Raw genomic sequence first — 14,614 nt, 5'->3', positions numbered from 1 at the left:
CTAGTCATGGCCGCCTACCATGTCCCTAAGATGAGGAAGCTCGTGGTTTAGTGTCAGTGTCCTCAAAAAGGGCATCACAGCTGCAAACAGAATAATCCCTGTGTTGCTACCGGGTGTTCAGTCTACGGGTTTCACCTACGGTAAATGGCAGATAAACAGATTTCCCTGAAGCATGCACGAACATGTCTGGGACTAAATGACTAACAGAATATTGGAAGTATTTGTCCTTAAAAGTGTGTTGTTTTTTTTCCAACTTTGCTAAAGGACCAGTGTGTAGGATTTAGTGGCATCTTGTGGTGAAGTTGTAGAGTGCATCCAACTTATCAGCCCCTCTGTGTCCAAACGTGAAGGAGGATATGGTGGGTTTTCAGCTTTTAGTCAACGCTGGTCGACATCTAGCTTGATGACCTATAAAACACACACACACACACACACACACACACACACACACACACACAAACCAGAGGAGTAACTTCTCTTGCAACAGGAAAAGGCATCAATCTGCTGTTTAAAGCGGGTTTAGTCGTGTTTGAAAATCACAGTGTTTGGGTTCAAGCACTAAAAGGGTTTGCAAGCTCTTATTCTGCTTGTTCCCTCTTTTGTGTTGTCTACAAGGTGCATTTGCATTGCTACAAGCTGTCAGCTCCAAAAAAAGTGAAAGACAAAGACTCAGAAAGTTGTGGCTTTGACCTTTCTGGGCTACTGTAGAAAAAACAGGCACCATGACAGAGGACAGAGTCCCTGTGCATCCCCCAAAATCCTGACAGGTTTGATTGCCACACAACATGTTTTTGTTTTTTTTTCATTGATGAGAAATGTATGGGTGAAGCTACACACCAAACGAAACCACTCAAACATTAGATTTGTCAAATATACACATTGGTGCTCAGTTCTCAAGATTGAAAATAAGGAAAATCAAGATTTTCCTCATGTAAAATCCCCTCATTTACAAACTGAACAAACAACAAAAGAGATTATTTACTATCCCCCCCACCCCCCCCCCCAAAAAAAATCAGCTGCTAAAAGTGTTATAATGCTTCAGGAACAAGGCTGCACTCAGAAACCTTTAGTGAGTTTAACTGTAAAGGAATATTGTGGGTTGCTGGCATCATTTCATTACAGTGGCCAGTGTTACAATCCATTTTACACGACCAAGAATGCTGTGTGCGTGTGTTGTACTTGTGTGTGTGGCATGTGATAGGACCAAAATGCTTGTGTATCACGCTCTGATGTGCATGCCAAATCCACTTGTCCTCTCACACAACCTACCAGTGTGGCTCTGCCGCTTCAGCTCAGCCCGCTGAGGTCTGAGGAGAGCAGGAAGAGAGGAGGAAGGTCACAACCCCTGATAGCTCTGATCACCATGTGATCTGCTGACTGAATGTGAACAAACATTACCTTCACAGAGCGATGGCGTCTGCTCTCGCCGCACGTTAAGTGTCGTATCACGTAAACGCTGAAGAAATGTTGGATCGTCAGGGAAGTAAATATGACTTTCTAAAATTATCTTTATTACTCAAGGATACGTTCGCAGATTTCAAAACCTAATTAATTCAGGTACTATTTCATGTTACTATTTTGATTTATTGGATTTTAATCCCCGTGTGCCAAACATGATATCAAGAAAAAATTCCCACGCGCATACTGTGGTTCACCCAGCTCAGAAGTATTAGAAAAATATGAACAATCAGATAAAAGTATCATATTATCCTTTGAAATGTTGAACTATAAATCAAAAGAAATTGGCTAATACCGCCAATACATTAATAGTCGAATTAAGTAATTGAGTTAATGTAATTCACCAAGCTCTTTTCATTTCATTCATCTTTTTTCTTGGAGTAGAAATATTTCTTAACCCATATAATACTATGTGTAAAGTGTTTCATTATGAGATTTCTTATCGTCGTATCTGATGCTGCACAGTACATCTGGTCTGATCGCGTCTCTTTATAACACAGTGAGACAACTGTTTCGACCTTCACAGAGGCGCTTTCCGAAATGGGAAGGTCATATTTACTGTCTAGGAGTAAAAACATTTGCTCTCTGTGAGGTTTAATTGTGCATAAGGCAAATTCATTTTTTTAAAAGCTGAGACGAGTCAACTAAATATGATAGAAAGTGGGATTTACAACCTAAATGATACATGTGATACTTCAGCTACTTCTTTATAGGAAATAGCTTTATCCTGTTCTTTAAAGCACTGTTGTCCCCAAATGAGCTGTTGGTGAGGAAGCGTTGTGCAACAATTTTGCGTAACATGGTGTTATTCTGAAATACGGCATAAACCAAGCAAATGTGATTTAGATGTGGGGTTTTTTTTAAGTCAAAGTTACAAAAAAAAACCAATCTAAAAATAACAAAATCAGTGCATCTTAAAATGAGTATTAAACTTATGCACATTTGTCAGGCTGTGCATTAACCACAATAGTTGCCATTCTGGTAACCAAGGCAAGCCACCCTATGCTTCACAATTCCCAAGAACACATTTTTGCTTTAATCTGTGGCTGCAAGAGTAGACAACTTTTCAAAAAAAAAAAAAAAGGAAGAGAAAAAGAAGTCTCTTTGTTAATGAAGATAAAAGTAATGCCTCCATTTTTGCATGCAATCACAATTAGTCTCACCACAACCATCTGAAAGATCCTTCCAGAGAAGGGAGATCACTTGACCCCCCATCTGTGACCAAATCCTGTCTCTCCATTAGGTGCTCGCTGCAACCATAACATCTATCTCTGCTGAGGCTGGACACAGATGCTTAAAAAAGCAGAGGGCATCACAAAGAGCTCACAGATGAGAAGTCACACGGCTCCACAGACTGAAAAGATCCATTATTGAAACTAACCAAGCTGTATAATCTTATGCATATGCCGTTTCTTTCAAAAAAGTGAACTTAAAACAATACGAAACTGACGTGGTTGAAAAATGCAAGCATTTAAAATATTGTTTATATGAACGGTTTCTTTCGCATCAGTAGAGCGTCATTTACTCTAACACCTGCACAAAAGCTCATAGAACTCATATTCACTGCCGACACAATAAAGTTTTGATGTAAATTTGAAAAAATGATGTGTCATTAATGCGTTGGAAAAGTCAGTCTGATCTATATCTCTTTAACAGACAACAGAGGAGAAGTCAAGGGTTCATTGGTGGTTTCAGAAAGTCTCCCATTCTTTTAGCTAAATAAACAGTTTAAAAATACATTTGATTATCTGAAAAATGAATTGTCACACCGCTGATTTTTTTTCACAAACTCAAAACGACATTTACAAATGAGACATAAATGTTAAGAGAAAAAGATAATTTGATTTTCAAAGGGCAATCAAAAAACGTTTGGTTTTCACAGAGCACAAGCACTTTGACCCACCGATTTTCTCATAATCTACCTTAAAAAATGTATTATTTGGTGCAGAAATTGCGGTCAAAAATAAGCGGCATAAAATAGTTTAAGCCTGTAAAGATGTTGGGGTGACACATTGACTCTGTGGTTCACACAGGGACCTGTGTTTGATCCCCTGCACCTCTGAGCTCATGCATGTAGCTGATATGTGTGATGATATTTTCAGTGTTGTGACAGCAGTTAGATCTGGCGACATCCTCCACAGTAGAGAAATCGAGTTTCTGCTGTATCAAGATGAATTGTAAACATTTTTTGGAACATTTCTCTGTTTGTATGATCCCGTGTTCAAGTTTACACAAACCATAATTGAAGATTCAGTATGACTCAACCTGTATAAATGAAAGTTTTCCGGTTTGTTTCCGTGTTAGGGAAACCCTGTCTTATCTATAATTTTAAAGACACTCACCTGGAACTGATTCAAAACTAACCAATCATGATTCAATAAATTTAAAAAAAAGCTCTGTCGCTACAAAGTACGATATAATGAAGATTATATGATAAACCCATGACTGCGAAATCCTTTAAAATGTTGCTTCAAACCAGCTAACATGCAGTGTAATATATTTGTGCACGACCAATTATAGAACACAACGTTTTAGGAAGATCCCCTCATCCAAATTTCCTAAGCTACAACGTTTTTAGCCGGCCTCTTCATCATTTCCAGTTCACTTTTTTCTGGAAAAGACTCGCATCTCAAAATGTTTACGAACTTTTCTGTGAGTTCAGTTCGGAGAGGGATATCTCTGATATTTCGCAACAGCCTGAGCTGACAGCCGCTGTACCGACACATATAATAAAGAGGTCTCGCACTATGATGCCTGAAGTAAAGTTTAAAAAAAAAAAGAAGTATTATTTTGTTTCCCAACATAAAAATAAGACCCCACATAAATCTGCTACTCAAATATTGATCAAACTATCAAATGATGTGTGATAACGGGAAAGACCCAAGGGGGGTTAAAGCAGGCTGTTCTTTCTTTTTCTTAGTAAAATATCTGGTCATCTGAGCGTCTCTAAATGAACTGTCACAGATAATTAGAGGAGGAACAACTTGTATTGGTATCCCAAAGAGCATGGGGTCCTCACGAGAGAGAGTGAGCCACAACCAGAATCAATGTCACCGTTCAGATAATCACGCATTGCAGATTTACCATGTAAGATGCATTTTGTTTGCTGCCTAACTGTGCAAAGCCTCTATTCATTTGCAGATTTTTCCGCAGAAACTTGGTCAACCTAGTAATGACACTTTCCTCTGGAAATTTCAGCTGGAGCTACTTCGAAGAAAGAGCTTTGTGTCACGTTGTTTCAGCTTGTTGCTGGAACTGCTTCTGTGACAAGCCAGCAGACAAAATGTTCGAATCTTTCTAAACTAATAGGCTTGTAATCTTGTTATTCTGTTCAATTGAAGATGCGAGTGAATGTGTTAATAGTGGGATATAATGTGTCACTTGTTTATAATAATGTAAAGTATCATCATTTGTGTAATTTAGCTTTTTTTTACATTACAAAACGGTTATACAATCTCCAACAACATCAAATTGCTTCAGAAAACGGATTAATTCCAACTACAGCCACATAAACTCAGCAACAGTGTAACTGAACACAACAGTTCTGCCATGAGTTCTATTTTTATGAAGCTTAATTTTACAATTTTTGTTGACTCTATCAGAAAGGAAATTATTTCAATCGAATTAGTTTAAGTCTGTCTATGAAGGCCCTTCCAGGGACGTGCATTTGTAATTAAAAGATACTTGTGCAATTCTTTATGTATACTACGTCTGTTCCCATTAAATAAACATGAAATGAATGTATAAAGACTTTTCCACCACTCCGATATGAGACCTGGATCTTAATAAAACCTAAGAAAACCCCGACTTGTTAGCACAGCAGTCACAAGGTTGCAGTGGGCGGTTACCAACCCCATAAACAGTGTCAATCAAAAATTTATATTTACATATTTGTAAAGGCAGAGTTCATCCCACAGCTGCTGTAATAGATTACATTAGCTAGCACAAGCTAGCGCGCATATCCTTGAAAATACAATTTATCAACCAGATATTTGAGTTCCATCAAAAAGATTCATATTGTATTATCACGTTTAGATGATATCTCTCCTGTCTGACATGAAGAGGCATGCAGGGACAATCTGATATTGAATTACAAACAAGGGCCCATCTCTCTGAGCGTCTTCAGTGACCTCTCCTCACAGAAAACCATGAGTTTGTCTCACACACACACACACACACACACACACACTGTCCTTACACAAGAGTGTGAAATCACCATGTTAGGACTGCAGGGGAGGGGTGTTGACTGGCTCCCAGTGTGAACCCTTAATTCATAACTGTTCTCTGTAAATCAGTGTTTCATTACTCTCAGGGTCAAAAGCAAACTGGTTCCAAACTCAACAGCCATCATGTGTCATATATAAAGACACACGACACGTATAGAGATAAAGATGAAAGAGGATCCAAATAAAACCATACGAACGTTGGGTTAATGAACTCATTAGCTTGTTGATTTGTTTTTATCTTGTTTATGAGGTTATCTTCATCTTTGTACCAGCCCAAATATGCTGCTCAAAAACAGAATCTGAATTTGTTTTTTTAAAGCAATTTTATTTTATAATTTAATTTATAATTACATAGCAAGCAGCACAGTGGTGCAGTGGTTAGCACTGTTGCCTCACAGCAAGAAGTTTCCAGTTTGGAGCCCCCACTCCAGCACGGGATCTTTCTGTGTGGAGTCTCCATGTTCTCCCTGTCCCTGTGTGGGTTCTCTCTGGTACTCCAGCTTCCTCCCACAGTCCAAAGACATCAAGAGAGGACGAGGCTGATTGATACTCTAAATTGACCGTAGGTGTGACTGTGAGAGTGAATGGTTGTCTGTCTCTATGTGTTGGCCCTGTGATGGACTGGTGACCTGTCCAGGGTGAACCCCGCCTCTCACCTGAAGGATGCTGGGATAGGCTCCAGCCCCCCCCCCCCCCCCCCGTGACCCTTAACAGGATAAGCAGAAGAAAATGGATGGATGGATGGAATAAGATAGCATCCTTTTCTTGGAAATTTGAGACATGCAGCCTTTGTTTTGTTTTTAGTTTTCTCTTTTTTTTTTTACTTTGGAAAAAAAATGTAGACAGGAACACATTTTAGGTATTCATAGCAACAGAAATGTGCTTAGCACTTAATGAAAAGGTAAAGAAAAACAAGTACATTCAATTAAGTATTGTGATTATTCAATATTATAATAAAATCATTTTATATTACTTTATTTCAAGTTTGCTCCATTCCATAGGGTAATATTGTATATTTTGTAAATCGTATATTCTCTCCACCACTTCAAGTTGACTGAATTATCTGTAGTTGTGATAAGCTTTGCGTATGATGACCAAATCAAATAATTCAACAGAATACTTTAAGTATGCTTCACATTCGCCATCCTTACAGTAAAGATACTGTTTACTAGTTAACTCATGGATAATAATAATAGTTCTGTGGTATTATAATTATCCTTATGATTACAGAAGAGATCTTCAGAGAACGTCTAAATTATTTAGTGGCAGGCTGTTTCTTTAACTAATATTAAACCAAATCCACTTTGAAATGAAAGTTGGCAGTTCTGGTAGAATGGTCCATTAAATGTGAAATCTGGGTACCAATAAATGTTGTCAAATATAGATGTTTAATTAGATAGGCCCACATTTACATGTCAACAAATTTATCATCGTTACAAATGATCATTTGTTCTGAGTCACAAGGGAGGAAAAAATGCTTTATTAATTGAAAATAGGGAACAAAGTCTGATGGTGGATGAGTCTCTGAGGATTTGCCAACCATGACAGATGGTAAAACCGCCTATAGTAGCAAGTCTTTGAATTAACACTGGGAACGCTGCAGTTACCTGACTGTTCTAGGAGAATTTGGCTTATTCTGGAAAAATAAACCTGCTTTTCAGCAAACAAAGAATCACAGCTTTAGTGATCCCTGTATTCCAACAAGTAAAAGTAACATCGAAAATTATTTCAAAGATAAAATTTGTACTTTTAGAAGTCAACTTAATCACCCCCTCTCCTCAATCTACCTTCAAATACGGGAACAATGGAAGTAACGGTTAAAAACGAAATAAGTTAAGGCTGCATTTATTCTCATCAACCTTTTTGCACTAAATTTATTGTTGACTTTCACCTCTCACATTGAGCCAGTAGTTACAAAACATATTTACTCAATGACTGATTTTAATAGGCTGTAACCATCCTCTCCTCAAAAATCCTCCAATGGATCCACGTTCTAACAAACTATACCAGTCACAAGTTTGGACACACCTTCTCATTTGATGTTTTTCTTTATTTTTACCACTTTCTACATTGTACATACTTACCGAAGACATCAAATATATGAACCGAGATATATGGAATTATGTAGCAAAGAAAAAAAATTGTTAAATAACTGCAAATATGTTTTGTATTTTACATTCTTCAAAGTAGCAGCACTGCAAACCCTTGGCCTTCTCTCAATGAGCTTCATGATGTCGTCACCTGAAGTGGTTTTCACTCCACAGGTTCGCCTTGTCAGGGTTCATTTGTGGAGTTTTTGGTCTTCTTAATGGGGTTGGGACCATCAGTTGTGTTGTGCAGAAGTCATGTTGGTACGCAGCTGACAGCTCTGTTAGACAACTGTTAGAATTCACATTATGGTACCAATCAGCTATAGAGAAACGACAGTCATTACTTTAAGAAGTGAAGGTCAGTCAGTCAGGAAAATTGCAAAAACTTTGAATGTGTCCCCAAGTGCAGTCACAAAAACCGTCAAGTGCTATGACGAAACTGGTTCACATGAGGACCGCCCCAGGAAAGGAAGACCAAGAGTCTCCTCTGCTGCTGAGGATAAATTCATCCCAGTCACCAGCCTCAGAAATCACAAGTTAACAGCACCTCAGATTAGAGCTCAGATTAATTCCACTCAGAGTTCTAGTCGCAGACACGTCTCTACATCAACGGTTCAGAGGAGACTGCGCCAATCAGGCCTCGATGGTCAAATAGCTGCTAAGAAACCACTACTTAGGAAAAGCAACAAGCAGAAGAGATTTGTTTGGGCCAAGAAACACAAGGAATGGACGTTAGACCAGTGGAAATGTGGGCTTTGGTTTGATGAGTCAAAATTTGAGATCTTTGGTTGCACCCGCCGTGTCTTTGTGTGATGCAGAAAAGGTGAACGGATGGTCTCTACATGTATGGTTCCCTCCCTGAAGCATGGAGGAGGGGGTGTGATGGAGTGGGGGTGCTTTGCTAGTGACACTGTTGGGGATTTATTTAAATTGAAGGCACACTGAACCAGCATGGCTACCACAGCGTCCTGCAGCGACACCCCATCCCATCCAGTTTGTGTGTAGCTGGACCATCATTTATTTTTCAAATGGAAAATGACCCCAAACACACCGTGAGGCTGTGTAAAGGCTATTAGACCAAGAAGACGAGTGCTGGAGTGCTGCACCTGGCCTCCACAGTCACCTGACCTAAACCCAATTGAGATGGTTTGGGGTGAGAAGGACTGCAGAGTGAAGGCAAAAGGGCCAATAAGTGCTCAGCATCTCTGGTAACTCCTTCAAGACTGTTGGAAAACCATTTCAGGTGACGACCTCATGAAGCTCGCAGAGAGAACGCCAAGAGTGTGCAAAGCAGAAATCAAAGCCATGGGTGGCTATTTTGAAGAATCTGAAATTTCTTCTTGGTATCAAATCTCTGTACTTGCCTTGTTAGATCTTAGAACTGCATTTGATGTTAGAGTTCCACCAGGTTCTCTGTTTGGATCCCTATTATTCATTTTATACTTCCCTTAGACAACACAAAAAAAAAACAAAAACATTCATTGTTATGCAGATGAAAGTCAATTATACGTATCAATGAAGTCAGATGACATCAGTCACCTTCCAAAACTTCAAGCGTGTCGAAAGGACATAAAAACCTGGATGACTTGCAAGTTTTTGTTCAACCAAAGTGAAGTTGTATTACTCAGCCATCCACACCCAAGAAGCACATTATCTAAAGATACATTCAATCTAGATGCCGTTGCTTTGCCCTGCGGCACCACTTTAAGGAATCTCTTAATTATCTTTCATCACGGTATGTCCTTTAACTCACACATAAAACACTCCAGGGACTACGTTTTTCATACTACACTGCAAAATATGGGCACTTCCTGCCTTAAAAAAGATGAAGAGGAAAAAAAAAAAGTTCATATATCTGTGACTTCCAGGCTGGATTACTGAAAATCTTTATCATCAGGATGTTAAAAGTCTCTAAAGACTCTCTCTTGATCTAGAATTCAAGAACTAGGGAAAGAGATCATATTTCACCCGTACTTGCTTCTCTGCACTGGCTCCATGTGAAATCAGGACTATAATTTAAATTCCTTCACCACCTTTAAAACCCTTAACAGTCTCTGAAAGAGCTCAGAGTAACTTCTCTCCCTACTACAACCGCTTATTTGTGGTTCCTTGAGTCAACAAAAGGAGAACTGTAAGCAGAACTTTTAGATATCCTTTCCATTGTATTGGTCGACAATTACAATAATAATAATAATAATAATAATAATAATAATAATAATCTGAGCCTGTCAGTGTGAGAAAAATTCAGATATTTGAGGAGTTTAATTTGCTCAAAATTTGAGCCGTTTCCATAATGTTTTTTTTTCTTCTTCTATCACTCAGACAAAAAAGTGAGGGAAAATGTCCAGGCTGAAAAATACTTTCATTTTTGACAGCCATCCATTATTTAAGATAGTTTAGACCTGAAATGCGGAGGATGCTACAAGCTTGTCACTCAACTCATGAATGCATGCATGAATGCATCTTGTCTCATCTCTGCAGGTATTTCTGTCTCCAGACTCTGTGGTTGGAGCTTTCCTGCCTCCATGATCATCTCAACACACACTGCTTGCTGTACTATCATTGCACTGAATAATGATGACTTCTGCAACATTGTTGCAGCTATGAAACTATAATTGAATATATATATTATATATATATAAACCATTTCAGATGTTTATTTCTATATTTACTTAAAAAATTATTTGTCTTATTTCATTGTTTTGAGATGTTAATTCTTTACAATTTTTATAATAATCAGAAATTATTTAATACTGACATATAGTAAGCAGCATAAGTGCGGTTCTCCTAGCATAATCCTGCTGACCAAGAAACCAAGAAATAAACTAGATGGATACTTTAGAATTCTGCCAAGGCCCAAGCAATATCTGCTGAGAAACTGACAATGCCCAGATCTGCTCTGAATTTTTATAGCCTATGATCCAACCAAACAGGAAGTGTCCTGAAATCACTCTGACGCCAAAGTAAAAAATACATAAATTTATCACAATATCATCTGAAACTGTCCCGAAATTTTATGAGTTAGTCTCCGCCCCTTCACTCGTAAAAAAAAAAAAGAAAAAAAATCAGCCCTGAGGTATTTACGTAATCTTGTTGAAGAACAGACAGAAAAGCACAACAACAGATGTTAATAAAACCATACCCTCATGATTGAGGCAACAAGAAGGGTCCTTTACAGCAGGGCAGTCCAAAGAGGGACACGAAGGGCAATTTTGTCAAGACAAGGCTTCATCATAGATCGTCAGAAGTAACAAAAAGAAGGCAAAAACACACAAAATGCAATATCAATAAGTATAAAATCCTTTTTTTAATTGTCACTTCACTTTTTAAAGTAAAATTGCTTGTTAAATATGTGGCACCCCAAATTATAAAAAAAACAAAACATTTATAGATAATTTAGCAGCAGAGTGAGAGTTTGGAGTAACTAAAGTAAGGAAAAAATGAATAGGAAGGAACAGAGACAAAAGACATTTGATATACAACACAATAAGTCTTTGCAATTGGCCCTCAGCCCACCATTTACTTTGAAATTTGGCCCTTCGTGGGAGCACAATTTTTGGAACCCTTGCTCTGTAGAGTGCAGACCACGACAGTTTCTTGATACAAGCAAAAATTTCAAAAATTCATGGATGTTGTCAATTTTAATATGCTCATATTATTTTATAACAGCCTACACCCTGAAACATTAAAGGAATAGTAAAAGGAAAAAATCCTATCTCATTACATGAAAGAAAGTGAAAATAATATGATAATTCCTCCATATATTTGATCTTGATTTATCCCATATTTAGAAGGTATGCTTTGAGGCTTTCCATAATATGTCATTTAATGCAACAGAGCAAATTTTCTTTAACAGAGAAATAGATAGAGACCAAAAGGCACACTGGCCCGAGCCATATGAAATAAATTTATTAAGAGGAAAAGCCTTTCACACATGATGGATTCCTCCTTGGTTCTTCCAACTCCCCTTTTTAATGGTTTGTGTTTTAAGTGATATCTAACATAATATATGATCGTAAACAAACAAGCTAAGGCTGAACCCGTAACCTCCTGTACAGGTAATGTTACTTACCTCTGTCAAACTGGTGAGTAGTGCAACAGTGCCATCTAGCGTCCATAGAACGTGATGACGACAAAGTGGGAGCGGCTACGTCACTTCCTGTGAAAACATGGCTGCGCACTGAAGAATGTCACACTTATGCGTCTAAGACTGTTGAACTGTGTACTAGTTAGGTACATACACCGTCTTCGAACAGAAAGTCAAATCTGGGAAGACTTTGCTTTGCCTCGTTCCACATAATCACAGGTATTTCACATTCTTTGCCGATTTCGAGGCAGCTTTTAGTTTTCAAGTGGATCAGTGTTGCAGCTAGCCGTAAGCTAACAGCTCTGGAGAAATTCATTAGCATGAGTGACACAATAATGTTTAAATTAACTTGCACTGTTAAATGCGTGAGATAAAGGTGATGTTTTTTTTATGTTGTAGGACAATTCAGCCAGCATCATGGTCCATTTATGTAAGTATAATTTATGTAACACCGTACCTTCAGTCTCTGCAAATATCACAGCGATGAAGTTAGTTTTTGGAGTGAAAATTCAACGGACGGTCATCCCGGCACCAGCAGCTGCTTCTGATCCGTGTCTGATGGATGCAGTCGAGTCCGATAATGTTTTGAACTCACTGGGTCACATGACCTGGAGACGATCGGAAAGAAAATATAATTTCCCATTAAATTATGCATCATTAAGTGACGTATCAGTAAAATGAAATACATTTCCCATTGAAAAAAGTTTTAATCTGGACTATATTAACGTTAAAAGGAAATTTCAGGACAATGCAATAAAATACGTGTCTTAATTGTGAAGCGTAGCATCTGGAACTGATATGGAGTCACCGAGTCGCATGACAAGTATTAGGGAAAAAAATACATTAAAAAAATTCATATTGATTATAGGAGATTGTAAGGTTGCATAATGCATTGTCATCCCAGATTTTTGTTTTTGATTTCCGTTTTGAAAATAAAAACATTTAAAATGCAGTTAATAAAGCAAGCTGCATATAGCATTGAATTAATATTTAAGTGTTAATCACGACAGTTTAATTAGTCGCGTGATTAATGAATCACTTGGTTATTTGCATGGTGAAGGTTTCTCTTGTTTATGTTAAAGTAAAGTTAAATTAAATGTCAAAGACACTGAGACAATGAGGGAAATAAACCTTTATTTTCTGATTTTTATACACATTCTCCATGATGCAGTGAAAGCATTAATAACAGTTTCCACATTATGTTGGATAAAAAGATCTTTTCTATATGTTATTGAATGCTGCAAAGGACTATCAGATGACCACCCAGAGTTCTGGATTGGTCTTTGATGTTGGGTGTTTTGAGGGAGGAACTTTTTAATTTGAATATGTTTGGACCAACTCTCAGTGGCTGTTGTAGTGAGATGAGTCATCAGCATAAAAATGGAAAAGAATCCTACCTGAAGAAAATGACTTGCACATGTCTTGAGACAACACAATTTTGTCCTGGTCTTACTTTGTCCATGTCTCTCTGCAGCATCACACCTGCTAAAGAAATACCACAGGGGTTATGTTGTCATCCGAATGGCTCTTGCAGGCCACAGACAAGCAAACAGACCTTTTTTTCGCATTGTGGCAGCACACAACAAAAGGGCAAGAGATGGTAAATACATAGAACAACTGGGCACGTACGACCCCCTCCCTAACATCTACAATGAGAAACTTGTCAGTTTCGACTACGAACGGATCAAATACTGGATCGGCTGTGGAGCACACCCGACAAAGCCTGTTGCCAAACTTCTGGGTATGTATTCAGAACATGAACGCATTCTTTAAAGGTGGATCCACATTGCACAGATTTTATTGGCCATTTTAGTCAATCATCCTCTTCATAAAGTTATGTTTTACCAAGGAGGTCCAGCCATACCTTAAATAAATACCCACCTTTTACCACCATTTCTTTGCAGAATAGAGGTTTACTTCTTTTATATTTATGAATCATTGAGATCATCTACTCTGTGTTATAAATAACCACAGTTGTGTGTACACTGTGCCCTGAAGCTCCTCCTCTACACCTTCAAAACACACAGATATAGATTAAATAGGCTCTTTATGGAAATAATATGCTTGTAATAGGCTGCTCAATTGGTTTTCCAGAAATTCACAAGTTGAGGGGAATGGCTTGTTTATCAGTAAAAAATTCATTTTAACGGGTCTTGGTCTTAAAATGATGGATGAAAATGCACATAGTGAAAGATTTGCCTCTCCTTTCTCTCTGTACAGGGTTGGCGGGGTTTTTTCCTCTGCATCCCATGACAATAACCGAGGCAGAGCGTCGCAGAGCCCAGATAAAGCCAACAGAGGAGGCAACTAAAACAGAGGAATATGAGGAGTAAGAATGGAAACGGGTGACAGGAGTGGACAGCATGTGACTGTGCAGGTCTAAAGGATGTCCTGTTGTGGGAAGACGATTTATCCATTTGGTTCCTCAAATATGTTGAGTTTATTATTTTGTGTGTTGTAGTTCAATGTGTTTCAGTTGTCTCTGAACAAATCCTATTAAAACTTGTGCTTTATCACATTCAAGAGCTTTGAGTTAAATCTGTTGTCATCAATCAGCCGCATAAATCTACATTTTCAAAGTATTCAATCAAAATTGAGTTTCTTTGAGTTAGCGGCATGTTTTTCTGTTATTTATGCCTTAAGTGAAACAAATACCAAGGAATGTATTTGACCTTTTAGCTCAACTGTGAACTTTGCAATCTCTTCCTTTTCTTTGTCTTTCATTTTTTTGTCCTTCACATGCAGTATTTGTA

General features: G+C 38.1%; 1 protein-coding gene and 1 long non-coding RNA gene across 2 annotated transcripts; one reads left to right on the top strand and one right to left on the bottom strand.

Moving 5' to 3' along the window:
• Positions 1-13,323, bottom strand: LOC147268264 (uncharacterized). Its single transcript, XR_015112307.1, has 4 exons — positions 13,259-13,323; positions 12,319-12,469; positions 11,847-11,933; positions 1-408 (listed from the first exon to the last, which is right to left on the bottom strand). It is a non-coding gene; the product is annotated as an uncharacterized LOC147268264 (long non-coding RNA).
• mrps16 (mitochondrial ribosomal protein S16) lies at positions 11,920-14,379 on the top strand. The gene is made up of 4 exons (XM_086200819.1): positions 11,920-12,080; positions 12,261-12,291; positions 13,336-13,602; positions 14,082-14,379. The coding sequence occupies exons 2-4, from the start codon at positions 12,279-12,281 to the stop codon at positions 14,192-14,194; spliced, it is 393 nt and encodes a 130-aa protein (XP_086056945.1). The 5' UTR covers positions 11,920-12,080; positions 12,261-12,278; the 3' UTR covers positions 14,195-14,379.
• The last annotated feature ends 235 nt before the right edge of the window (positions 14,380-14,614 follow it).

Source organism: Aulostomus chinensis, chromosome 3 (assembly GCF_037954235.1).
Source record: "Aulostomus chinensis isolate RoL2024-O1b breed Wild chromosome 3, RoL_Achi_v1.0, whole genome shotgun sequence".
In the NCBI taxonomy this organism is placed as follows: Eukaryota; Metazoa; Chordata; class Actinopteri; order Syngnathiformes; family Aulostomidae; genus Aulostomus; species Aulostomus chinensis.
The sequence above is the reverse complement of the archived record's forward strand: the minus strand, read 5'-3'. Positions and strand labels throughout refer to the sequence as shown.

Excerpts from the sequence above, each read along its gene's own strand:
- mrps16 (XM_086200819.1), top strand. Across the intron at positions 13,603-14,081 it reads GCCTGTTGCCAAACTTCTGG|GGTTGGCGGGGTTTTTTCCT; the intron begins GTATGTATTCAG and ends CTCTCTGTACAG.